Source organism: Vicia villosa, linkage group LG1 (genome assembly GCF_029867415.1).
Source record: "Vicia villosa cultivar HV-30 ecotype Madison, WI linkage group LG1, Vvil1.0, whole genome shotgun sequence".
Classification (NCBI taxonomy): domain Eukaryota; kingdom Viridiplantae; phylum Streptophyta; class Magnoliopsida; order Fabales; family Fabaceae; genus Vicia; species Vicia villosa.
The window spans coordinates 169,971,254-169,991,947 of record NC_081180.1 but is presented as its reverse complement, the minus strand read 5'-3'; the positions used below and the strand labels follow the sequence as shown (position 1 = coordinate 169,991,947).

The 20,694-nt window shown below is 35.2% G+C and overlaps 1 protein-coding gene across 1 annotated transcript; it reads left to right on the top strand.

Annotated features, from left to right (window-relative positions):
- Positions 1 to 1,574: 1,574 nt before the first annotated feature.
- Positions 1,575 to 19,320, top strand: LOC131659335 (secreted RxLR effector protein 161-like). The gene is made up of 2 exons (XM_058928546.1): positions 1,575 to 2,006; positions 19,273 to 19,320. Exons 1-2 carry the CDS (start codon positions 1,575 to 1,577, stop codon positions 19,318 to 19,320), a joined length of 480 nt encoding a protein of 159 aa, XP_058784529.1.
- The last annotated feature ends 1,374 nt before the right edge of the window (positions 19,321 to 20,694 follow it).

Sequence of the window (20,694 nt, the reverse complement as noted above, 5' to 3'; positions counted from 1 at the left end):
CTAGGAACCTTTTACAAATCAATGTAAAATAAATGTTTACAAGAGTATTCAAATGCTTCTTAGAAAGCTATAATCACAACTGTGATATTTCTCTTAAGTTCTAAGCTTAAATCTCACTAAGATATTACAAGTGAAGTGAGGCAGAAGATGAAGTTTGAGAGCTTTTGAAATTGACAGCGTATCTGTATTTTTGCGCAAGAGTTGTGTGTTCAGCTTCTCATCAGAACTTCTATTTATAGGCGTTTGAGAAGATGACCTTTGGGAGCATTTAATGCGTTGCGTGTTCCGTACAGCTCTGCATTTAATGTTTCACTCTTTTGTTAACTACCTCGAGCCTTGCTATTACTGCTTCTACTGACTTTGCCTTTTGTAGCTTCTAACGTTCCTTTTGTCAGTCAGCGTAGCCTGTCATCTTGTACTTGCTTCTGATCTGATGTTTGTAGATACAACATTTGAATAATCAGAGTCAAACAGCTTGGTGCAGAGCATCTTCTTGTCTTCTGACTTTGAAGTGCTTTAGCGTGATACCATAAGAACTTCAGTGTTTCTGCTTCTGATCTCATGTTATTCTGATGCTTCATAGACCATGTTCTGATTCTGCTAGACCATCTTCTGATGTCTTGCGATAGCATGTTCTGATGTTGCATACTTGAACCTTCTGAGTCAGTGCTTCTGGCGCTGAATTGTGCGTACTCCTTATATAATTCCTAAATTGGAAAATGTAAGGGATTAGAGTACCACATTATCTTATACAAAATTCATATACATTGTTATCATCAAAACAAGAATATTGATCAGAACAAATCTTGTTCTAACACAGGGCTCGACTACTCTGAAGTATTTTCTCCAGTAGAAAGATTGGAGACTGTTCGACTAGTGGTAGGATTGGCATGCAACCAAGACTGGTCGAAATTTCATTTAGATGTGAATTCAGCATTTCTGAATGGTCCTTTAGAAGAAGAGGTCTATGTCACACACCCTCCTAGTTATGTGATTCAGAAGGAAGCGGGTAAAGTATATAAGTTACACAAAGCACTCTATAGTCTCAAGCAGACACCTAGGGCATGGAACAAGAAGATCGACTCATACTTAGTCGAATTAGGATTTGTCAAATACAAATCTGAGTATGGTGTCTATGTTCAGGTTGTGGCACAAAATATAACAATCATTTTCTTATATGTCGATGACTTGCTAGAAACTGGAAATAGCTTGGAGAACTTGTCCAAGTTCAAAGTGATGATAATAATGATGAAGGAATTTGAAATGTCGAATTTGGGAAAATTGTCTTATTTCCTAAGCATGGATTTTCAAATTTCGAAGCAAGGTATGATGTTGGATCAAAGGAAGTGTGTCAAAGAGATACTCAAGAGATTCAGAATGGATGCTTCGAACCGTGCATCCTCACCTTTCGAAACAAACTTGAAGTTGGAGAAGCATGGAGAGGAAGACAAAGTTGGTGTAACTTTTTTCAAGCAAATTATTGGATCTCTGAGATATGCGTGAAACAGTCGACCTGATATAGGTTTTGCAGTCGGATTAGTGAGCAGATACATGAGTGAACCAAAAGTGCATACATGAAGGCTGCAACAAGAATTCTAAGATACCTAAAAGGATCGATAGACTATGAAATTCTATTTCGACGAGACTCTGAAGGCGGAGAAGCAACAGTTAGTTGCATTTCAGATGTTGGTTGGTGTGGAGATAAGGGAGATCGAAGAAGCACAAATGGATATTTCTTTCAAGTTCTTGGTGCCTCAATTTCATGGTGTTCGAAGAAACAACCTGTGGTAGCATTATCATCGTGTGATGCTGAATATATAGCAGGATCCTATGATGCATGTCAAGCAATTTGGATCAGATCAGTACTTGAAGAAATGGAGGTGGAAGTGAAGAAACCTCTTGTGTTGCAAATCGACAACAAGTCAGCCATAAATCTGGCGAAGAATCCAGTTCTCCATGGAAGGAGTAAGCATATCGAAGCAAGATTTCACTTCCTGGGGGAAAAGGTAAATCGAGGTGAACTTGGAGTTAGGCATTGCTCGAGCGATACACATTTGGCCGACATTTTCACCAAAGGATTGAAGATCGACAAATTCCTAAATTTGAGAAAGAAATTAGGAATAGTTGAAATTGATTATTTTTAGAGTTTTTCGACAAATTGGATTATATGGGGTATGTTGAGATATTATTGGGGTTAATATTATTAATATAATATCAAATATAACTTAATCTATTAATATCAAATATAATTCAAGTTGTGTAAGTCCAAGCCCAATCAGAGTTGTATATAAATAGTGATAGTATGTATCATTATTTGTACAATTCAATTCAATAATATAATTCTTATTTCTCTCATTCTCTCTATTTTTTCCTCACTAAAAGTGTCTCACGGACTAACAATTCTCACTCTTTAACATGAGAATAAACCATTAAAATATCATAAATTAATTATATTCCTTAAAATAAAAAGTATTAAGCATAATTTTTTAAAACTTAAAACAAATATACCTCCTTAGTGATTTTAGAAAAATAAAATCACAGACCTACGGAATTAGTCTTTAACAAAAATTTAACCACTTGATTTTACAATTCAGAAAGAATATTAATTTGTTGAATTTTTTATATTTTAAAAAAACTAAATTAAGTTCCACATAACCAAAGAATAGTCGTATATAGCGAAGTGGCCGCCTTTGCTCAATTTGGCTCAGACCTTGATGCTGCGACTCAAGAATTTATCATATATTAAACTATTCAAGTGGAGATTTAATGTATTTTTTTCTATAGTTGGCCCTCTTCATCCAATTGTTCCTTCCCATTAGTCATACAAACTACAAAGCATGCAACCACTGACGAAAAGTATTGAGAACTAATTAATAAAAATGCATGGTTCATAGGTTGTTAACTAAAATACATTATCTTCATGGTAACCTCTCATTATCATTTGATTATAATTAGAGTTTATCTAAATTAATCATTTAATTAGTTATAATCACGCTAAGTTTGGTGGGACCAGGAAGCCATTAGAGAAAACCCGTAAAGGAAAAGAAAAGATACTCAAAAGGTGGAGAGGAAGAAGAGAATGAGATAATGGATGGCTTACATTACCCACTTTTGTTTTAGAAATAAGTTTGTCTATAAAGTGGATTCCATGTAGGCTTATATATAATCTCTCTTTTTAAAAATTAATACTAGTACCAATTTATCAACAAAAGGAAATGTTCTAAATTAATATTATTTTTTATTTTTTATTTTTCAAGATAATAGTTTTATAAGTGTATCATAATGCAAAGAGTTTATTCACAATCTTTTAGAGAAGTCTCTTTTTGAAACTTTAACCTTAACATCTTAGTTATCTATCTTTCTTCTATGCATACAATTGCTCAAACTTATCCCTCAATGATTTAGCCTCGTTCTTTCTACTAATGTGGTTTAAAAATTTGTCTTCAACCCACCGGAGAATGTATGCATACATCTATATGTGTAGTAAAGTCCTTTTAAAGACAATCCTTGAGAGAAATACAAGTTGGTGAAAAATCGTCACAAAATTTATCGTATTAGAGTCTCGTCTAACTCATCCTTATAAAATTTATTTGTAAGTTGAGGTGTGTCACTCTATATAAACTCTTTAAAGACTTTATGTAAAACTAATGTAAGATTCTCTCAATACACTCCCTCACGTCCAACATTTTTTATTGGGTTTTGTGTGTGGATAATAATGGTTGATGGCTCATGGTAGATTAATATATTCTGATATTATATTAGAGTTTGGCCTAACTGGTCATTCTTACAAAACCGGCTTGTAAAGTGAGGAGTGTCATATACACCCCTTATAAGTTCTATGTCTAACCAATGTGAGACTTGAGATATTCCCAATACACCATATGAGTCGTATTGATTTTCATTGTTCACCATAAATTAACTGCCACAAGAGAATCAAAGCTCAAATACCTAGATGCTTGTTGATATGTTAGAGGTGGAATAAAAGCCGATTATTACTGTAAGGAGACCAATTTATCATGTTGAAAGTCTTAATGACAATGGTGGTTATTCTTGATGTTGTAGTAATGAAGATTCTGAAGGGAAATTGCGACAATACGCAGTAGAAAATAAAAGTTTCGCTTAAGTTGATCCTCACGAATGATGCTTGATCAGTGATAGAAACATTACCTCTTGTGACGATTAACAACTTTGATGCAAAACCGGAGGAATTATCATGAACGCTGAATGAAGAACAACGTCTCTACTCAATCCACACGAATGGAGAGCTTTCAATTTCAGTGCTAGCTGTTACGAATGAAAACTTTGTGTGTGTGTGTGTGTGTGTGTGTGTGTGTGTGTGTGTGTGTGAGAGAGAGAGAGAGAGAGAGAGAGATAGAGAGATAGATAAATAGATAGAGAGAGAGAGAGAGATAAATTATGGCTAGGGTTTCACAAATCTAATTTCGTCAAATGTAAAGGCTTATACCCTAGGATTCTATTTATAGAACCACTTATATGGGAAATAAGCTGAAAAAATCCAACTTAAGTGCACCATATATACAATAATAATAATATTATACTATTATTATAATAAATACACTTTTATTATTATTATATTCAATAACTACAATAATAATAATAATAATAATAATAATAACTATTATTATTATATTATACGGTGTTTCATATTCCACTTAAGTATATTGTACCTTACGGTATTTCATAATTCTCTTAAGTGCACCGTATCTAGCAACACATCACTGCTATCCAAGTCAGAAAAATGTCATGTGATCTAACAAAACTTTTCCATGATTATGTTTGTTTGAACAATTACCATTTTCCCTCATGTCTATGTTAAACACAAGACATAAATCGTGTCACCCTTGTCCTATTGAATATTCAGTCCTTAGACATTTATCATGTTATACAGGATGAACGAATTCCATTTAGGTCCCTAAAGTCCCTCAATATTACTTGTGGAGTATCCATCAACTATCTTTATGGTCATTCAGTTACGGACAACGTTTGATCAACAATAAAATACTCGACTCCTACATCCATGATCTATAGTGGTTTCAGGTCAAAGGGTGATATACACCACTATCACCATGAGAATAACTTATGACACTTTGCATAACTTTTTATGTAGTATTTTCATCATGGGTCAGTCTAGAATAAATATTGAAGGATAGAAAAACACTTAGAAAGGGGGGTTTGAATAAGTGTAGCTTTAAAACTTGTAAGATAAAAACAATTTGCACAATGATTTTTATCCTGGTTCGTTGTTAACTAAACTACTCCAGTCCACCCCCTTGGAGTGATTTACCTCACCTGAGGATTTAATCCACTAATCACACGAGATTACAATGGTTTTCCACTTAGACAACTTCTAAGTCTTCTAGAGTATACTGATCACAACCCGATCACTCTAGGAACAATCTGCTTAGATACCCTCTAAGACTTTCTAGAGTATACTGATCAACGACCTGATCACTCTAGTTCTTACAACTTAATGTAAACAAATTCTTTTAAGAGTTACAATGCTTCTTATAAAGCTATTATCACAACTGTGATTTTCTCTTAAGTTTAAGCTTAATCTCACTAAAGTATTACAGCAGCAATGTAGTGAGGTTGATGATGAAGTTTGAGAGCTTTTGTTTTGAACAGCGTTTCAGCAAGTTGGTTCAGAGTTCGTAACGTAGATTCTCATCAGAACTTCATATTTATAGGCGTTTGAGAAGATGACCGTTGGGAGCATTTAATGCTTTGCGTATTCCGTATAGCATTGCATTTAATGTTTCACTCTTTTGTCAACCACCTCGAGCCTTGCTTTCACTGTGTCTACTGACATTGTCTTTCATAGCTTTCAACGTTCCTTTTGTCAATCAGCGTAGCCTGCCAGCTAGTACTTGCTTCTGATCTGATGTTTGTGTGAACAACGTTTGAATATCATCAGAGTCAAACAGCTTGGTGCAAAGCATCTTCTTGTCTTCTGACCTTGAAGTGCTTCTGAGCGAGATACCATGAGAACTTCAGTGCTTTTTCTTCTGATCTCAAGTCCTTCTGATGCTTCCATAGACCATGTTCTGATTCTGCTTGACCATCTTCTGATGTCTTGCCAGACCATGTTCTGATGTCGCATGCTGAACCTTCTGAGTCAGTGCTTCTTGCGCTGATTTTGTGCATACTCTTTATATAATTCCTGAAATGGAAATTGCATAGTATTAGAGTACCACATTATCTCATACAAAATTCATATACATTGTTATCATCAAAACTAAGAATATTGATCAGAACAAATCTTGTTCTAACAATCTCCCCCTTTTTGATGATGACAAAAACATATATAAATGATATGACTTTGCGATCAGAATATCAGACGGCTAAAGACAATTACACAGCTATAGCATAAGCATATAAACATAGTGTGTGAATATGTCTCCCCCTGAGATTAACAATCTCCCCTTGAGATAAATAATCTCCCCCTGAAATAAATACTGGAAGAAATTTATAAATAAAGGACTTCCCTGAGTATTTTCCATTTCAGTTGAGACGATCACATATGCTTAGATCTTCAGAACATTCACAGCTTCTGATTCTTGCTTCCATAGGACAGCTTCAGAGCTTGAACTTCTTTTTGAATCATTGCATGCTAGATTGTATCAGAACATTGTTGAATGTACCAGAGCATCATCAGAGCACCTCTACATCCTGAAATGTTACAGAACAAGCTAAACGACAACAGTCAGAACATGAATGAATCAGAACATAAAATATGTATCAGAATATATAATATGTATCAGAGCAAAAACAATAATGTTTCAGAGCATATTTAGAACTAAAACATGCATCAGAACATATAAGGAATAAGAATGAGTTAGAGCATATTCTATCATCAGAATATCAGAACATTCTTCCTTCTTGCTTCTGATCTTGAAGCTTTACAGCACTCAGCTTGCTTCAAATTCCATGAGCTTGATTCTATACAGAATTGCTTTTCCCCATGTCTTTGCTTCTTATGTTGAGCTTTTAAGAAGATCTTCACTTCCTGCAAAACACTCAAAGACACAGAACTTGCAAATTCTTGTTAGAAATGTGGAGACTTTCTCCCAGCAACTAATAATATAAATCAGATCATTTATCACATTTTCTCCCCCTTTTTGTCATAACATCAAAAAACATAAAAGATTCAGATGAAAAACAAACAATATGAGAGAAGGAAGGATAATTTTCATTGATTAGCAAAAGGAGAATTGTCAGAAGTACAAGGAGGATGCATAGAAAGCGGATGCAAAAACAAAGAGAAACTAATAAGACACAAAGACTAAGACGACCCTAGCTTAGACATAATCTTGGCCAGCATGTCATGAATCCCAGCATTGCTCTCAGTCTGCCTCTCCATGAAAGTGCGGAACTCAGCATTGGTGGTATCTTGCGCGTCCATGCGAGAAGATAGCTCAGCTTGGTTCTTCTGAATAACCTCTAGAGTCTTCACCAGAAGAGAGGGTTCACCAGAAGAAGCTTCACAACTTCTGTCCAGAGGGACAGCATTTTGAACTGCAGCTTCCATAATCAGATCATCACCTTGATTTTCCTCAACAGGAATAGACTCGGCAAGATGATCTTCAGCATCAGCTTCTTCCATAGAAGCATCTCCTTCATATTCTGCAGCAGGCAGATCAGAATCTCCATTCTCAAGAGCTTGAAGAATGGCAGCAAGATTCCTAGGGGCAGAAGGACCTTCAACTTCTGGCGGGTCAACAACTTCTGGAATGACCAAATTGGGGTCTTTCTCAGAAGGATTTTCCCTCAGAAAGTCGAACAAAGATTTGAAGTCTCCAGTCAGAACTGGATACTTAGGTCTCCATACGACAATATCCCTGCAAGGGTTAGCTTCCATTGCCGCAGCAATCCTTGCTTCCACAAGCTCATCAACAAATATCTTCTCCTCAAGAATATATCTCCCTCCGAGACGACTGAACCAGAATTCTTCATAACTCCTCAGAATTCCACAAGGGCGTGGAGCAAGTTCTACACAAATTTCCTGAAGCTCTTCAAAATAAGCATCTGCTCTTCTTCGGAAGATTCTCCAGAATTTTCGCATAGCAACATCATTTAAGCCAGCATGTTCAACTATTTTGAGAGTATCAAAGATTCTTCTGAGGTTCCTCTTTACCATTTCATAAATTACACCAATAGGGTATGCTCGGTGGGAGTTTATTTTGGTTATGGGGGAATCTGGGTTTGGGACAGAATAGGGTTGAGACTCTCTATCCAAACGAAAAGATGATTCTGCTTCATTCTCAGAATCTAACACTACCATCTCAGCTTCAGGACGAGGCTTGGGTGTGTAATTGCAGTCACGGAGCAATTGCTCATGTGATGCAGAATCTGGAATATCTGATACAGCAGAATTATTTTGAGAGATGGAAGGAATGGGTTCATAGTTTGCATGAGGTGGGGGTTGAGAAATGGATATATTTCTGTGAGGTGGAAAGAGAGTTTGAAGGGGTGGTATATCAAGGACAGGGTTTTCAATTTCCTCGTCAGAAGCAAGGTTGGGTGTAGGTGGAGATGAAGGAATGTGAACATTTGTGATGGGTGAATGAGGAGGAGTAAGGGTTTTGGTTACGGAGAAGAAGGAGGTGTGAGAACATGGATGTTTATGGGTGATTCTGATGGGGCTTTTTGTGGTTGATTTACTGGTTCAGGGGTTTGAGCAACAGCTATTGGTGCAACTTCTGAACATAAAGTAGGAACAGAATCAGGTTCAGAGAGATGTATACCTTTGGACACCTTCTGAATAGCCTCAACAACAGCCTCCAGTTTCCTCTGCTTCTTACTCTTCTGCACTTCTACAATCTTAGTCTTTCCAAGAGAAATTTCTCTTCTTCTGGCAGATTCCAGTCTCTCCTTCTCATTATCCGCAGCCTTCTGACCTTCAACTACTTGAATTGTTGGTCCTTGAGTAGTTCCTTCTGGCTGATTCACAGCTTCTTGATCTTCTTCTTCTGCATCCGAATTATTTAAGATTAATCTTCTTTTTCTTGTCTCCTTCTTTTCAACGGCCTTTTTACTTTCCACATTTTTATTTTTCATATTTATCTTCTTCTTCTTCTCGGCAGACTCTTTTTCAACAACAACTTTCTGAGCTTCTTCAGCAACAACTTCTTCTTGAGCAGCTTTCTCAACAACTTCAGTAGCAGCAGCTACACTTTGGACTACCTTCTCCTGGTTATCAGAAGAATGATCAAATTTTCTTAGTCCTTCTTTCCTTCTTCACAGCTGCTTCAGGAGAAACTTCTGAAACATCTTCTGATGCAATAGGCTTGGAGGTGGAAGCTTTCTTGCGACCTCCTTTAGCAGGAGCACCTTTTTCTTGTTCTTCTTTTTCTTCCTTGAGAGAATTTAGATATCTAGTTCTGACTTTTGGCATCTCACTTCTGAAGAAGGGTTCAAAGTCAGCAAGAATAGGATCTCTTCTGCTTCTTGCTCCAGGAAGAGGTTGAGGGGTTTTGATGATAGTCTCAATAATGCTCATCTTTCTCAAGGTGAGAGCATTCAAGCAACTTCCAGTTTTAACAACCAGATCTTTGATGGTACCTTCAGCTTCCAAGTTCTCAACAATCTTGGAATGAACCAGAAGGTTTGTAATGATTCTTCCAAAAGGAATAATAGTACACTTCTTTATTCTGAAGGCATTTCTGGAATCCCTCACAGCATTCCACATGTGGTTGAAGATTATGTAGATAACATCAACCTTCTTCTTAGTGGCAATGCAATACAGAATGTATTTCTGCTCATTGTTAACAAAATCTACAGCATGTGTTCCTTTCCTGTGATAGAAACACCACAGAAGAATCTTGGTCCAGATTTTGTAGAGGTCCCTCATGTCCTTGACACGCTTTGTCTCCTTTACGTCTGAATAAAGAGTAGTCAAGACCCCTTCCCAATCAGCCCTTTGATCAATTTCATGAGCACCCCCAGGGTTTCTTAGATCAAACATCATTCTCAGGATGTTTTCAGTAACAACCACAAACTTCCCATGGACAAAGGACATAATAGATTTAGGGGCAACAACAGCATGCACCCAAAATTCCTTTACTAGATCTGGGTAAACCGGTCCACAGAACTCAGCAAATAAAGAGGTTCATCCTTGAAAGATGATATCTTCTTTAAGATGATACCCATGTTCTTCAAGACTGTCAAAGTCTACCATAAGTTCACAGATAACTTCTAACTCCTTTTTGGAAATAGAGCAGGCGATAACTGGAACAATTTCCTGAACTCCTTCTTGAAGATGGAGAGGAGCAGATGAACCAGCGTTGAGAGATGATGAGGCAGCCATTGAAACAATACTGAGATTGCAAGAACAAATTCTGGGTTTGCGCTTAGGGTTAGAGAAAAGGGCAAAGAGGTTACAAAAATGCATGCACAAGGAGAGAGAGAATGGGAGCGAAAAAGATAAATGTTATGATTTGAAATGTATTTATAGAGACGGATTTGAAAAAGAATGCAATAAATTTATGAGAAAGAACAGTTACAGAATCAAATAAAATCAACTGCATTAAATGATGAGTGACGTTAGGTGAGAGAACGTGGTAATTGAAATGATTTACACAGTTACCAAAGGCGGCGTCCCATCAGATTCACTCACGCTTTTACCATTCGTGCAGACACGTGTTCACCATCAGAAACACTAGATGACAGCTGTGTTGTATTGCATTTGCTTCTGATGAGAGTAGAGCTTTTCATCTTCTGATTCTGGTCACTGATTCTGACTACCATTCTTTTGAAATGATCTAGTTCTGATAGGATCATCTTTCTTCCCAAGGATCACATCTTCTGAGTGAGCTGAGGTGAGTCTAGAAGATCTTCTGACTGTTGGCTCTTCAGAAATTCTGAGATTCTCTAAAGATGCAGCAACTTGATCTTCTGATTCTTTGCTTCTGAGATTTTTAGCTTCTGAAACTTTGCTTCTTGGTTCTACAGCTTCTGATATATCAATATCTATATCTGCAAAATTCTCAAACTGCTTTGGCTTTTCAAGACCAAGCTTATCATCAAATCTGATATAGATTGATTCTTCTACAACCAATGTTTCAGTATTGTATACTCTGTAGCCTTTAGAGCGTTCAGAATATCCAAGAAGGAAACATTTTTGTGCCTTAGAATCAAACTTACCAAGATGATCTTTAGTATTCAGAATAACAAACACATCCAAAAGGATGAATATATGAAATGTTGGGCTTTCTGTTCTTCCACAATTCATAAGGAGTCTTATTTAGAATAGGTCTTATAGAGATTCTATTCTGAATATAACATGCAGTGTTTATTGCTTCTGCCCAGAAATGCTTAGCCATATTGGTTTCGTTGATCATGGTTCTGGCCATTTCTTGTAGAGTCCTATTCTTTCGCTCTACAACTCCATTTTGCTGTGGAGTTCTAGGGCAAGAGAAATCATGGACAATACCATTTTCTTTGAAGAACTCCTCAAAGAATCTGTTCTCAAATTCACCACCATGATCACTTCTGACCTTTATGATCTTGCACTCCTTCTCAGATTGAATCTGAGTGCAGAATTCAAAGAACACTGAATGAGACTCATCCTTGTGTTTTAAGAACTTTACCCATGTCCAGTGGCTGTAATCATCTACGATGACTAATCCATATTTCTTCCCTCTGACAGATGCTGTTTTGACTGGTCCAAACAGATCAATGTGCAGAAGTTCTAACGGCCTTGAGGAAGAGATAACATTCTTAGATTTGAATGCAGGTCTGGAGAACTTGCCCTTCTGACATGCTTCACAAAGAGCATCTGATTTGTATTTCAGATTTGGGAGTCCTCTGACCAGATTTAGTTTGTTAATCTGAGAAATCTTTCTCAAACTAGCATGTCCTAATCTTCTGTGCCAGACCCATTGCTCTTCAGAAACAGACATAAGGCAAGTCACCTTCTGCTTCTCAAGATCTGAAAGATCAATCTTATAAATGTTGTTCTTTCTCTTGCCATTAAATAGGATTGAGCCATCCTTCTGACTTACAGCCTTGCAAGACTTTTGATTGAAGATTATGTCATAACCATTGTCACTTAATTGACTTATGAACAATAAATTATGCGCTAATCCTTCTACAAGAAGTACATTAGTTATGGAAGGAGAGTTACCAAAACTTATGGTTCCAGAGCCAATAATTTTGCCCTTCTGATCTCCTCCAAACTTGACTTCTCCATCAGACTTAAGCACCAGGTCTTGGAACATAGACCTTCTTCCCGTCATGTGTCGCGAGCACCCAGAGTCCAGGTACCATGACATTTTGTGCTTTGTCTTCTTTGCTGCTAAGGATATCTGCAACAGAAATTATCTTCTCCTTAGGTACCCACAATTTCTTGGGTCCTTTCTTGTTAGTTTTCCTCAAGTTTTGATTGAACTTGGGTTTAGCATTATAAGTAACAGGAGGAACAACATGATATTCTTTAGGTTTGGCAGCATGATATCTTTTAGGTTGTGTCACATGCTTCTTGGTGTGTGTAGTGTGAAAACTCTGTGCATGTGAAGTGAGCCTAATATCATGTGAGTTGCCATATTTGAACTGATCATACAATGGCTTGTATGTGATTTTCAAATCATCAACAGGTTCAAATTTATGTGAGGTATCACCCTCATAGCCAAAACCAAACCTTTTGTTTCCAGAAACACCATATATCATAGAAGCAAGATGACTTCTGCCAATACTTCTAGATAGGAACTTTCTGAAGCTCGAGTCATATTCTTTCAGAATATGATTGAGACTAGGAATGGATTTTTCTGATTCAGAAGGAAATCCACTATCTTTGGATAATTTTAAAACTTTTTTCTTCAGTTCAGAATTTTCCACTTACAGCTTCTTAGTTTCAAATTCAAATTGCTTTTTCAGCTTTTTGTATTTGATACTAAGATGAGCCTTGAGTTCCAGAAGTTCAGTTAAACTGGAAACTAACTCTTTTCTAGATAGTTCAGAAAATACCTCTTCAGAATCTGATTCTGATGTAGATTCTGATCCATCATCCACTATGGCCATCAGTGCAAGGTTTGCTTGCTCTCCTTCAGAGTCTGATTCTGATTCTGATTCAGAATCATCCCATGTTTCCATAAGACCTTTCTTCTTATGAAACTTCTTCTTGGGATTCTCCTTCTGAAGTTTTGGACATTCATTCTTGAAGTGTCCAGGCTCATTGCACTCATAGCAGATGACCTTCTTCTTGTCAGATCTTCTGCCTCCAGAAGATTCTCCTTTTTCAGGCTTCTTTGAACTTCTGAAGCTCTTGAACTTCCTTTGCTTGCTCTTCCAGAGATGGTTTACCCTTCTGGAGATCATGGACAGTTCATCTTCTTCTTCTGATTCTGATTCTTCAGAATCTACTTCTTCAGCCTAAAAAGCGTTAGTGGATTTTTTATAATTAGATTTTAATGCAATAGACTTACCTTTCTTCTGAGGCTCATTTGCATCCAGCTCTATCTCATGGCTTCTCAAGGCACTGATTAGCTCTTCCAAAGAAACCTCATTCAGATTCTTTGCAATCTTGAATGCAGTCACCATTGGACCCCGTCTTCTGGGCAACCTGATGATCTTCTTTACATGATCAGCCTTGGTGTAGCCTTTGTCCAGAACTCTTAATCCAGCAGTTAACGTTTGAAATCTTGAAAACATCTTCTCAATATTTTCATTGTCCTCCATCTTGAAGGCTTCATATTTCTGGATTAGAGCAAGAGCTTTGGTCTCCTTGACTTGAGCATTTCCTTCATGGGTCATTTTCAATGACTCATATATATCATAGGCAGTTTCCCTGTTAGTTATCTTCTCATACTCAGCATGAGAGATAGCATTCAGCAAAACAGTCCTACATTTATGATGATTTTTGAAAAGCTTCTTTTGATCATCATTCATTTCTTGTCTTGTAAGCCTTACGCCAGTAGCGTTCACTGGATGTTTGTAACCATCCATCAGAAGATCCCATAAGTCACCATCTAGACCAAGGAAGTAACTTTCAAGTTTATCTTTCCAGTATTCAAAGTTTTCACCATCAAATACTGGCGGTCTAGTATAACCATTGTTACCATTTCCATTGTATTGCTCAGCTGAGCCAGATGTAGATGTAGGTGGTGGAGTCTCAACCATATTGACTTAGTGTTTTTCTCTTCCTGAATCTTTTCTAAACACGGTTAAGTGCTTGCACCTTAGAACCGGCGCTCTGATATCAATTGAAGGATAGAAAAACACTTAGAAAGGGGGGGTTTGAATAAGTGTAGCTTTAAAACTTGTAAGATAAAAACAATTTGCACAATGATTTTTATCCTGGTTCGTTGTTAACTAAACTACTCTAGTCCACCCCCTTGGAGTGATTTACCTCACCTGAGGATTTAATCCACTAATCACACGAGATTACAATGGTTTTCCACTTAGACAACTTCTAAGTCTTCTAGAGTATACTGATCTCAACCCGATAACTCTAGGAACAATTTGCTTAGATACCCTCTAAGACTTTCTAGAGTATACTGATCAACGACCTGATCACTCTAGTTCTTACAACTTAATGTAAACAAATTCTTTTAAGAGTTACAATGCTTCTTATAAAGCTATTATCACCACTATGATTTTCTCTTAAGTTTAAGCTTAATCTCACTAAAGTATTACAGCAGCAATGTAGTGAGGTTGATGATGAAGTTTGAGAGCTTTTGTTTTGAACAGCGTTTCAGCAAGTTGGTTCAGAGTTCGTAACGTAGCTTCTCATCAGAAATTCATATTTATAGGCGTTTGAGAAGATGACTGTTGGGAGCATTTAATGCTTTGCGTATTCCGTACAGCATTGCATTTAATGTTTCACTCTTTTGTCAACTACCTCGAGCCTTGCTTTCACTGTGTCTACTGACATTGCCTTTCATAGCTTTCAACGTTCCTTTTGTCAGTAGCGTAGCCTGCCAGCTAGTACTTGCTTCTGATCTGATGTTTGTGTGAACAACGTTTGAATATCATCAGAGTCAAACAGCTTGGTGCATAGCATCTTCTTGTCTTCTGATCTTGAAGTGCTTCTGAGCGAGATACCATGAGAACTTCAGTGCTTCTACTTCTGATCTCAAGTCCTTCTGATGCTTCCATAGACCATGTTCAGATTCTGCTTGACCATCTTCTGATGTCTTGCCAGACCATGTTCTGATGTCGCATGCTGAACCTTATGAGTCAGTGCTTCTTGCGCTGATTTTGTGCATACTCTTTATATAATTCCTGAAATGGAAATTGCATAGTATTAGAGTACCACATTATCTCATACAAAATTCATATACATTGTTATCATCAAAACTAAGAATATTGATCAGAACAAATCTTGTTCTAACAAATATTACTCCTAATATCCATACCTATGTAAATATTTGATAACTCTTTATCCATGATCCATGAGATGTGATCATCAGTCTTGTTGTGAATTACGACAAGATTCAATATCAATTTGTGAGGCAAGGAATAGTAACAACCAAAATAAATGGTCTACAACAATAATAATCCATACACAAATAATATAACAGAATAAGGCAAGAAAAAGACGAAAGTTTGTTTACCCAATTCGATCAAGCGATCTACTCCGGTGGAGAGAGAAGCTCTTCAATTCACTATACTCAGAAAGTTGTTACAAGAGATTACAAATGAGTTACAAGAAAATAGTCTTCGCAGTTCCCACAGAAGAAACCCTATTTTCTACCAAAGTGCTTTTCAACCTCTCCAACTCTCACTATAAGAATCACTCAAACCTAAAGTGTTTAGAACTATTTCCCAATCCCCTTAGATAACTCCAAAGGTTTTCCAAAAACCTTTGTCTTTTTAAGTTTTTCCTTGAAATTTCATAAACCCTTATTTTCCCTTGTTGTTGTAAGCTATAAAATTGTCACACTATAATAATAGAAGAGATATATATTTATAATAGTCAAAATCTAAAAAATCCATAACAAATCCCAAAACATATCTCATTAATTGTTAGAATAAAAGATATTATTATAATCTTATAATATCTCACAAATATTATAAATATCTTATAATATCTCTTAGACTATTATAAATATATATCTTATAGAATATTATAAATATATATCTTATAATATCTTTTAGAATATTATAAATATTTTATAATATATTTTATATAAATTTATATGATCTCCAAATTAATATAAAATATTCTAACATTAATGAATAGATCAATGAAGCGAATCGACCGAATCCGATACTCGTAAATCGTTTAAATCAGATTACTTTTCAGCTTTTTGATTTTTGGCAATCTCGAAATATTTTTTCTTTCTCTTCATCAACTAAGGTTTTAAGACATACTTTAACAAGTCTATGTACATAAAAGTCTCAATACTTTAATGTTATCTCACTTCTCAATAAAGCTCTATTATGGATACTTTAAGAATAATGTCCTTATGTTGGGATCTCATGATTAAGTCAAACTTAACATTTGATTAAATAAACTAGTTATTCTAGGGACTTTATTAGTTTGGAAAAGCAAACATGATAAAGAAACATATTTTAATTATTAATAAATAATTCAATACAAGTACCAAGTTCTAATAAAACTATTGAACTCTAGGGCTTATTATGGGCCAGTTTGGTTCGGTTTCAGGATAATTCGATACTCAAACCAATAAAAAATGTATGGATTGGTTTGGATTGGGTTTCCATATTTTTCACTAAAGCCCAAACCAAACCGATCTGACAAACAACGAATTTGTTCGATTTGGGTTGATCGGGTATATTAAAAATAAACATGCAAAATATTTGTTAAAATTAAAAAATCCATTTGTTTACAAAAGTATATTGCATTTAATTTTTTTTTTACAGATATTGCATTTAATTAGTATCATTATATATAGTACAATTTAAAAACTCATATATATATATATATATATATATATATATATATATATATATATATATATATATATATATATATATATATATATATATATATATATATATATATATATATATATATATATATATGATTCATCTGCCATTTTTCGTTTGATTTTAATATAGATTCTTATATTAAATCAAAAAAGCAGCGAAGTTTGATTTCTCCATATTCATAATTGTTATGATGTGTGAATGTCGTCTTTTTCTTTATTAGAATTCCCTAAACTCTTCATTTCTTTCCTTTTTCTTGGTAATATTGAATTAATTCTATTAGTGAATATATAAATGTGACATATTAATATATTATTATTAGTTTGGTTCGGATTTTATAGGAAAAAATTGAAAATCTATTGTCCGAACCAATTAACACCGGTTCTTATTGGTTTGGTTTGATTTTTGCCCAAATTAAAAAAATACCCAATCCAAATACCTTGGTTTGGTTTGGATTCCGTTTTTGTTCGGATTTGTCCGAACCAATTAACACCTCTAGGGCTTACACCAACAGATTCAAGTGTATCCAAATACATAAATTTATGCTTTTGTGGAAGCATATATAGATAAATGGATAGATTCGTGCTTGAGGATGAGGCTATTGTGTGGTTAGTGTGAATTAGAAGTTTCATATTATGTAGAAAAATGAATGAAGTATAACTTGCAAGTCGAAAACTCGTGAACCTAATATTTTAAATTGTTTTTTATCCAATATAAATGATCCACTGAGCTCTCTCTAACCTATTAGTTTCTTGATTAAATAGATCGATCAATCCTACTTCAAAAAGTTAAAGCATGAGTTTGATCTATTATGTGTTTGTTTGGTTCGACTATGTGTGTGCTTGATTCTACGATGAAAATATTACTTTTTAATGAATTGATTCTATAAGATTTATTGTGGCTAAAAGTGAATGGAAAATAATGTGGTTTATGTTTAAATAAATTTATATAAAAATAAGTTGAACACTAAATTAAAAAGAATAATCAATTTTACTAAAAAACAATCAAATATATTAAATCCCGTCATAAAAATCAAATATATTAAAATTAATTTTATATATCTAAAATAAAATTATTTTTTAGAACATAAAACAAAATATACACCATGTCAAGAAATTTTTTTTGAATAACCAATTATTGAAAAAAAAATACACAAATAACCATGTTTCGGTGAAAATTACACAAATAACCCATGTTTCAGAAAATGTTATAAAGGAGACGCCAAATGAGACGGCGACACCTCTTAAATTTCTAAGAAGGCGTCAAATGAGATGACTCCTAGATATTTAAGAGTTGTTGCCATCTCATTTAGCGGCTCCTTAGAAATTTAAGAGGTGTTGTCATCTTATTTGGCACCTCAAAAATTTAAGAGGTGTCGCCATCTCATTTGACGCCTCCTTTATAACATTTTCTGAAACATGAAACGTAGTTATTTGTATTTTGTTTTTAATAGTTGGGTATTAAAAAAATTTCTCATGCCAAAAGTGTTATTTTATGTCAGATTTGACCTTTTAAAAATATAATATTTAACCTACTTCTAAAAAGACTAATTAAACAATCAATAACATACCTTTATGATAAGGTTTTGTTTTATTATATTGTTTTAAATTTATATACAAGTAAGCCTAAAAGACTTTATAGATTTAAAAATAAATATGACAAACTTAAATAAATAAATTTCTAAAATTTATGAATATAATTTTTTTTAATAAATTAATTAGACCAGTCTAAAATTTCATGTAAACCAAGTCATAGACTGTCGTAGGCCATGCCGACTTATTCCCAATTTAATTAAGGACATACTACTTTTTATTTTTTTAATTAAGGACTTTGTAAGGGCTATACGTGGAGAGATGCTTCTGACTTATTTATTCATGACGCAAACTGCACAACATACCCAGCATTAAAGTTTTGAACGAATGAAAAAGAGAGAGCATACCTTTGTACGTTTTTAGAATTAAAAACCGAAAGAAATGACATTTTAGAAAGTGGAAGTATCCTTATGATTTCCACTCAATCCTAAAATTCTTCATATCATATAAAGCCAAGTTGGGTGGTTTGCATTCAGATTTTCCTGCCTCAAAATTTATTCCTTTCTTTTAGAGGTTTGATTTTTGTTTTCGAGAATCTAGTTCACTAAAGTTTGATTCCTGGACTCTGCTTATTGTTGACCTACATGCATTATTTAAAGTGCCTTTACATTTGCCTTTTTTATTTCTTCTACTTAAGTCAAAGTTCTTATCGGTTAGATTACATAATTTATATTGGTTTTTGAAATTAATGTTTTTTTTTCCATAACTAATATAAATTTTTTTAAAAAATAGTTTTATCTAATAATTGATATATTTATTCTTTATATAGATTGTTTTCGGCGGTTCGGAAAGTTCACGATCAAAGCCTAATATATAATATAGTACAGAAAGGTGTGTAGAATAGATGAGTCACTCCAATCGAAGATACGAAATTCTAGCCACAACATATTTCTCGTCTTTAGATCTAAATAGACGACAACTCGCATGGGGTGTTGTATCTCGTGGAGACGAATTTAACTGCTCACGTTATATAAAGTCCCAACACACGCCAGTTTAGACATTCTCTCATTTACACACTCATACTACTTTCTCACTCATCCACTAATTGGACGTTGGAGTATTAACCTTCCAGATCTACCCCCGCTCCGTCGTACTAAAAGCTTAGCCCACCGCACCAGAACTCCATTACATTCGATCTCCACTTATTTATGGTTCATATTCAGAACAATGGCGTCGTCTGTGCAAATCAATTTCTAACTCTCGTGAGTTTCTACAAAGAACCATCATCTCTTCATCATAATTCTAGATCGTCGATCTTTTCTCTTTCAAATCGTCGAGTTTTCCTCTATCAAAGAGTTGATATATTTCTTATACAAATTGTCGAGCAAGTTCCTACTATCATGGTAGCACCAAAAGCCACTTGTCCAACCACCGTAAGCAACGCCAATACCACAACTACTCCTGCAAGCAACGCTCCCAATCCAATGAGGGAGGTTCCACTTCCTCCGTCTTTTAAAGATGTTGTGGTCTTAGTTACTCCTCCTACAGTTCCAACGCTACAAAATCAGCACCTTCAACAATTCGATATGGGACCTTCTAAGATCTTACAACCTGCTCTACAGTTGCTCTAAGGTTAAACATCGAAGCAGCCTTCATCGCAACATATAATTCTTCTACATGAAATGCTCAAATGTCTCCAACAATTGCAAGCTAGATTAGGCACGGAAGGGGCGAGTGATCTTCTAAACAATGTCTATAAATTAGTGTAACTACATAAATCGCACTTTCTCATTGAGAGAATATTTCAGACTGAAGAAAACATGTAGTTCCCTTTTCCCAAGGATAATTAAGTTCGTGAGACCATTTCACGCAACGAGAAAATAGTCAAACCTAGCCTATCCTCGTCGACACTATTTCACCGCACAAGGCAGACCCTTGGATTGTGAGGTCATAATATGTGTCAAAGACATTGAACTTTGCCTCATGATTCTGAAGGAATAGGCAGGAGCCACATGCTGCCAAATGATCATCGACATCATTGATAGTGATGATGGAACATGGGATCCAGAGAACATATTGAGCATATAGATACAAGGTTGGATTATTATCAGGCTTAGGCAGCCTTAAAATTCAAGTTGTTCACGTTAATCCTTAAGAGAGTTGTCATGACGTGGTTCAAGGCCCAACCACACAAAATTATAAGTTCTTGGAAAGAGTTATGTAACTCCTTCATCTCCCAATTCACAATGCG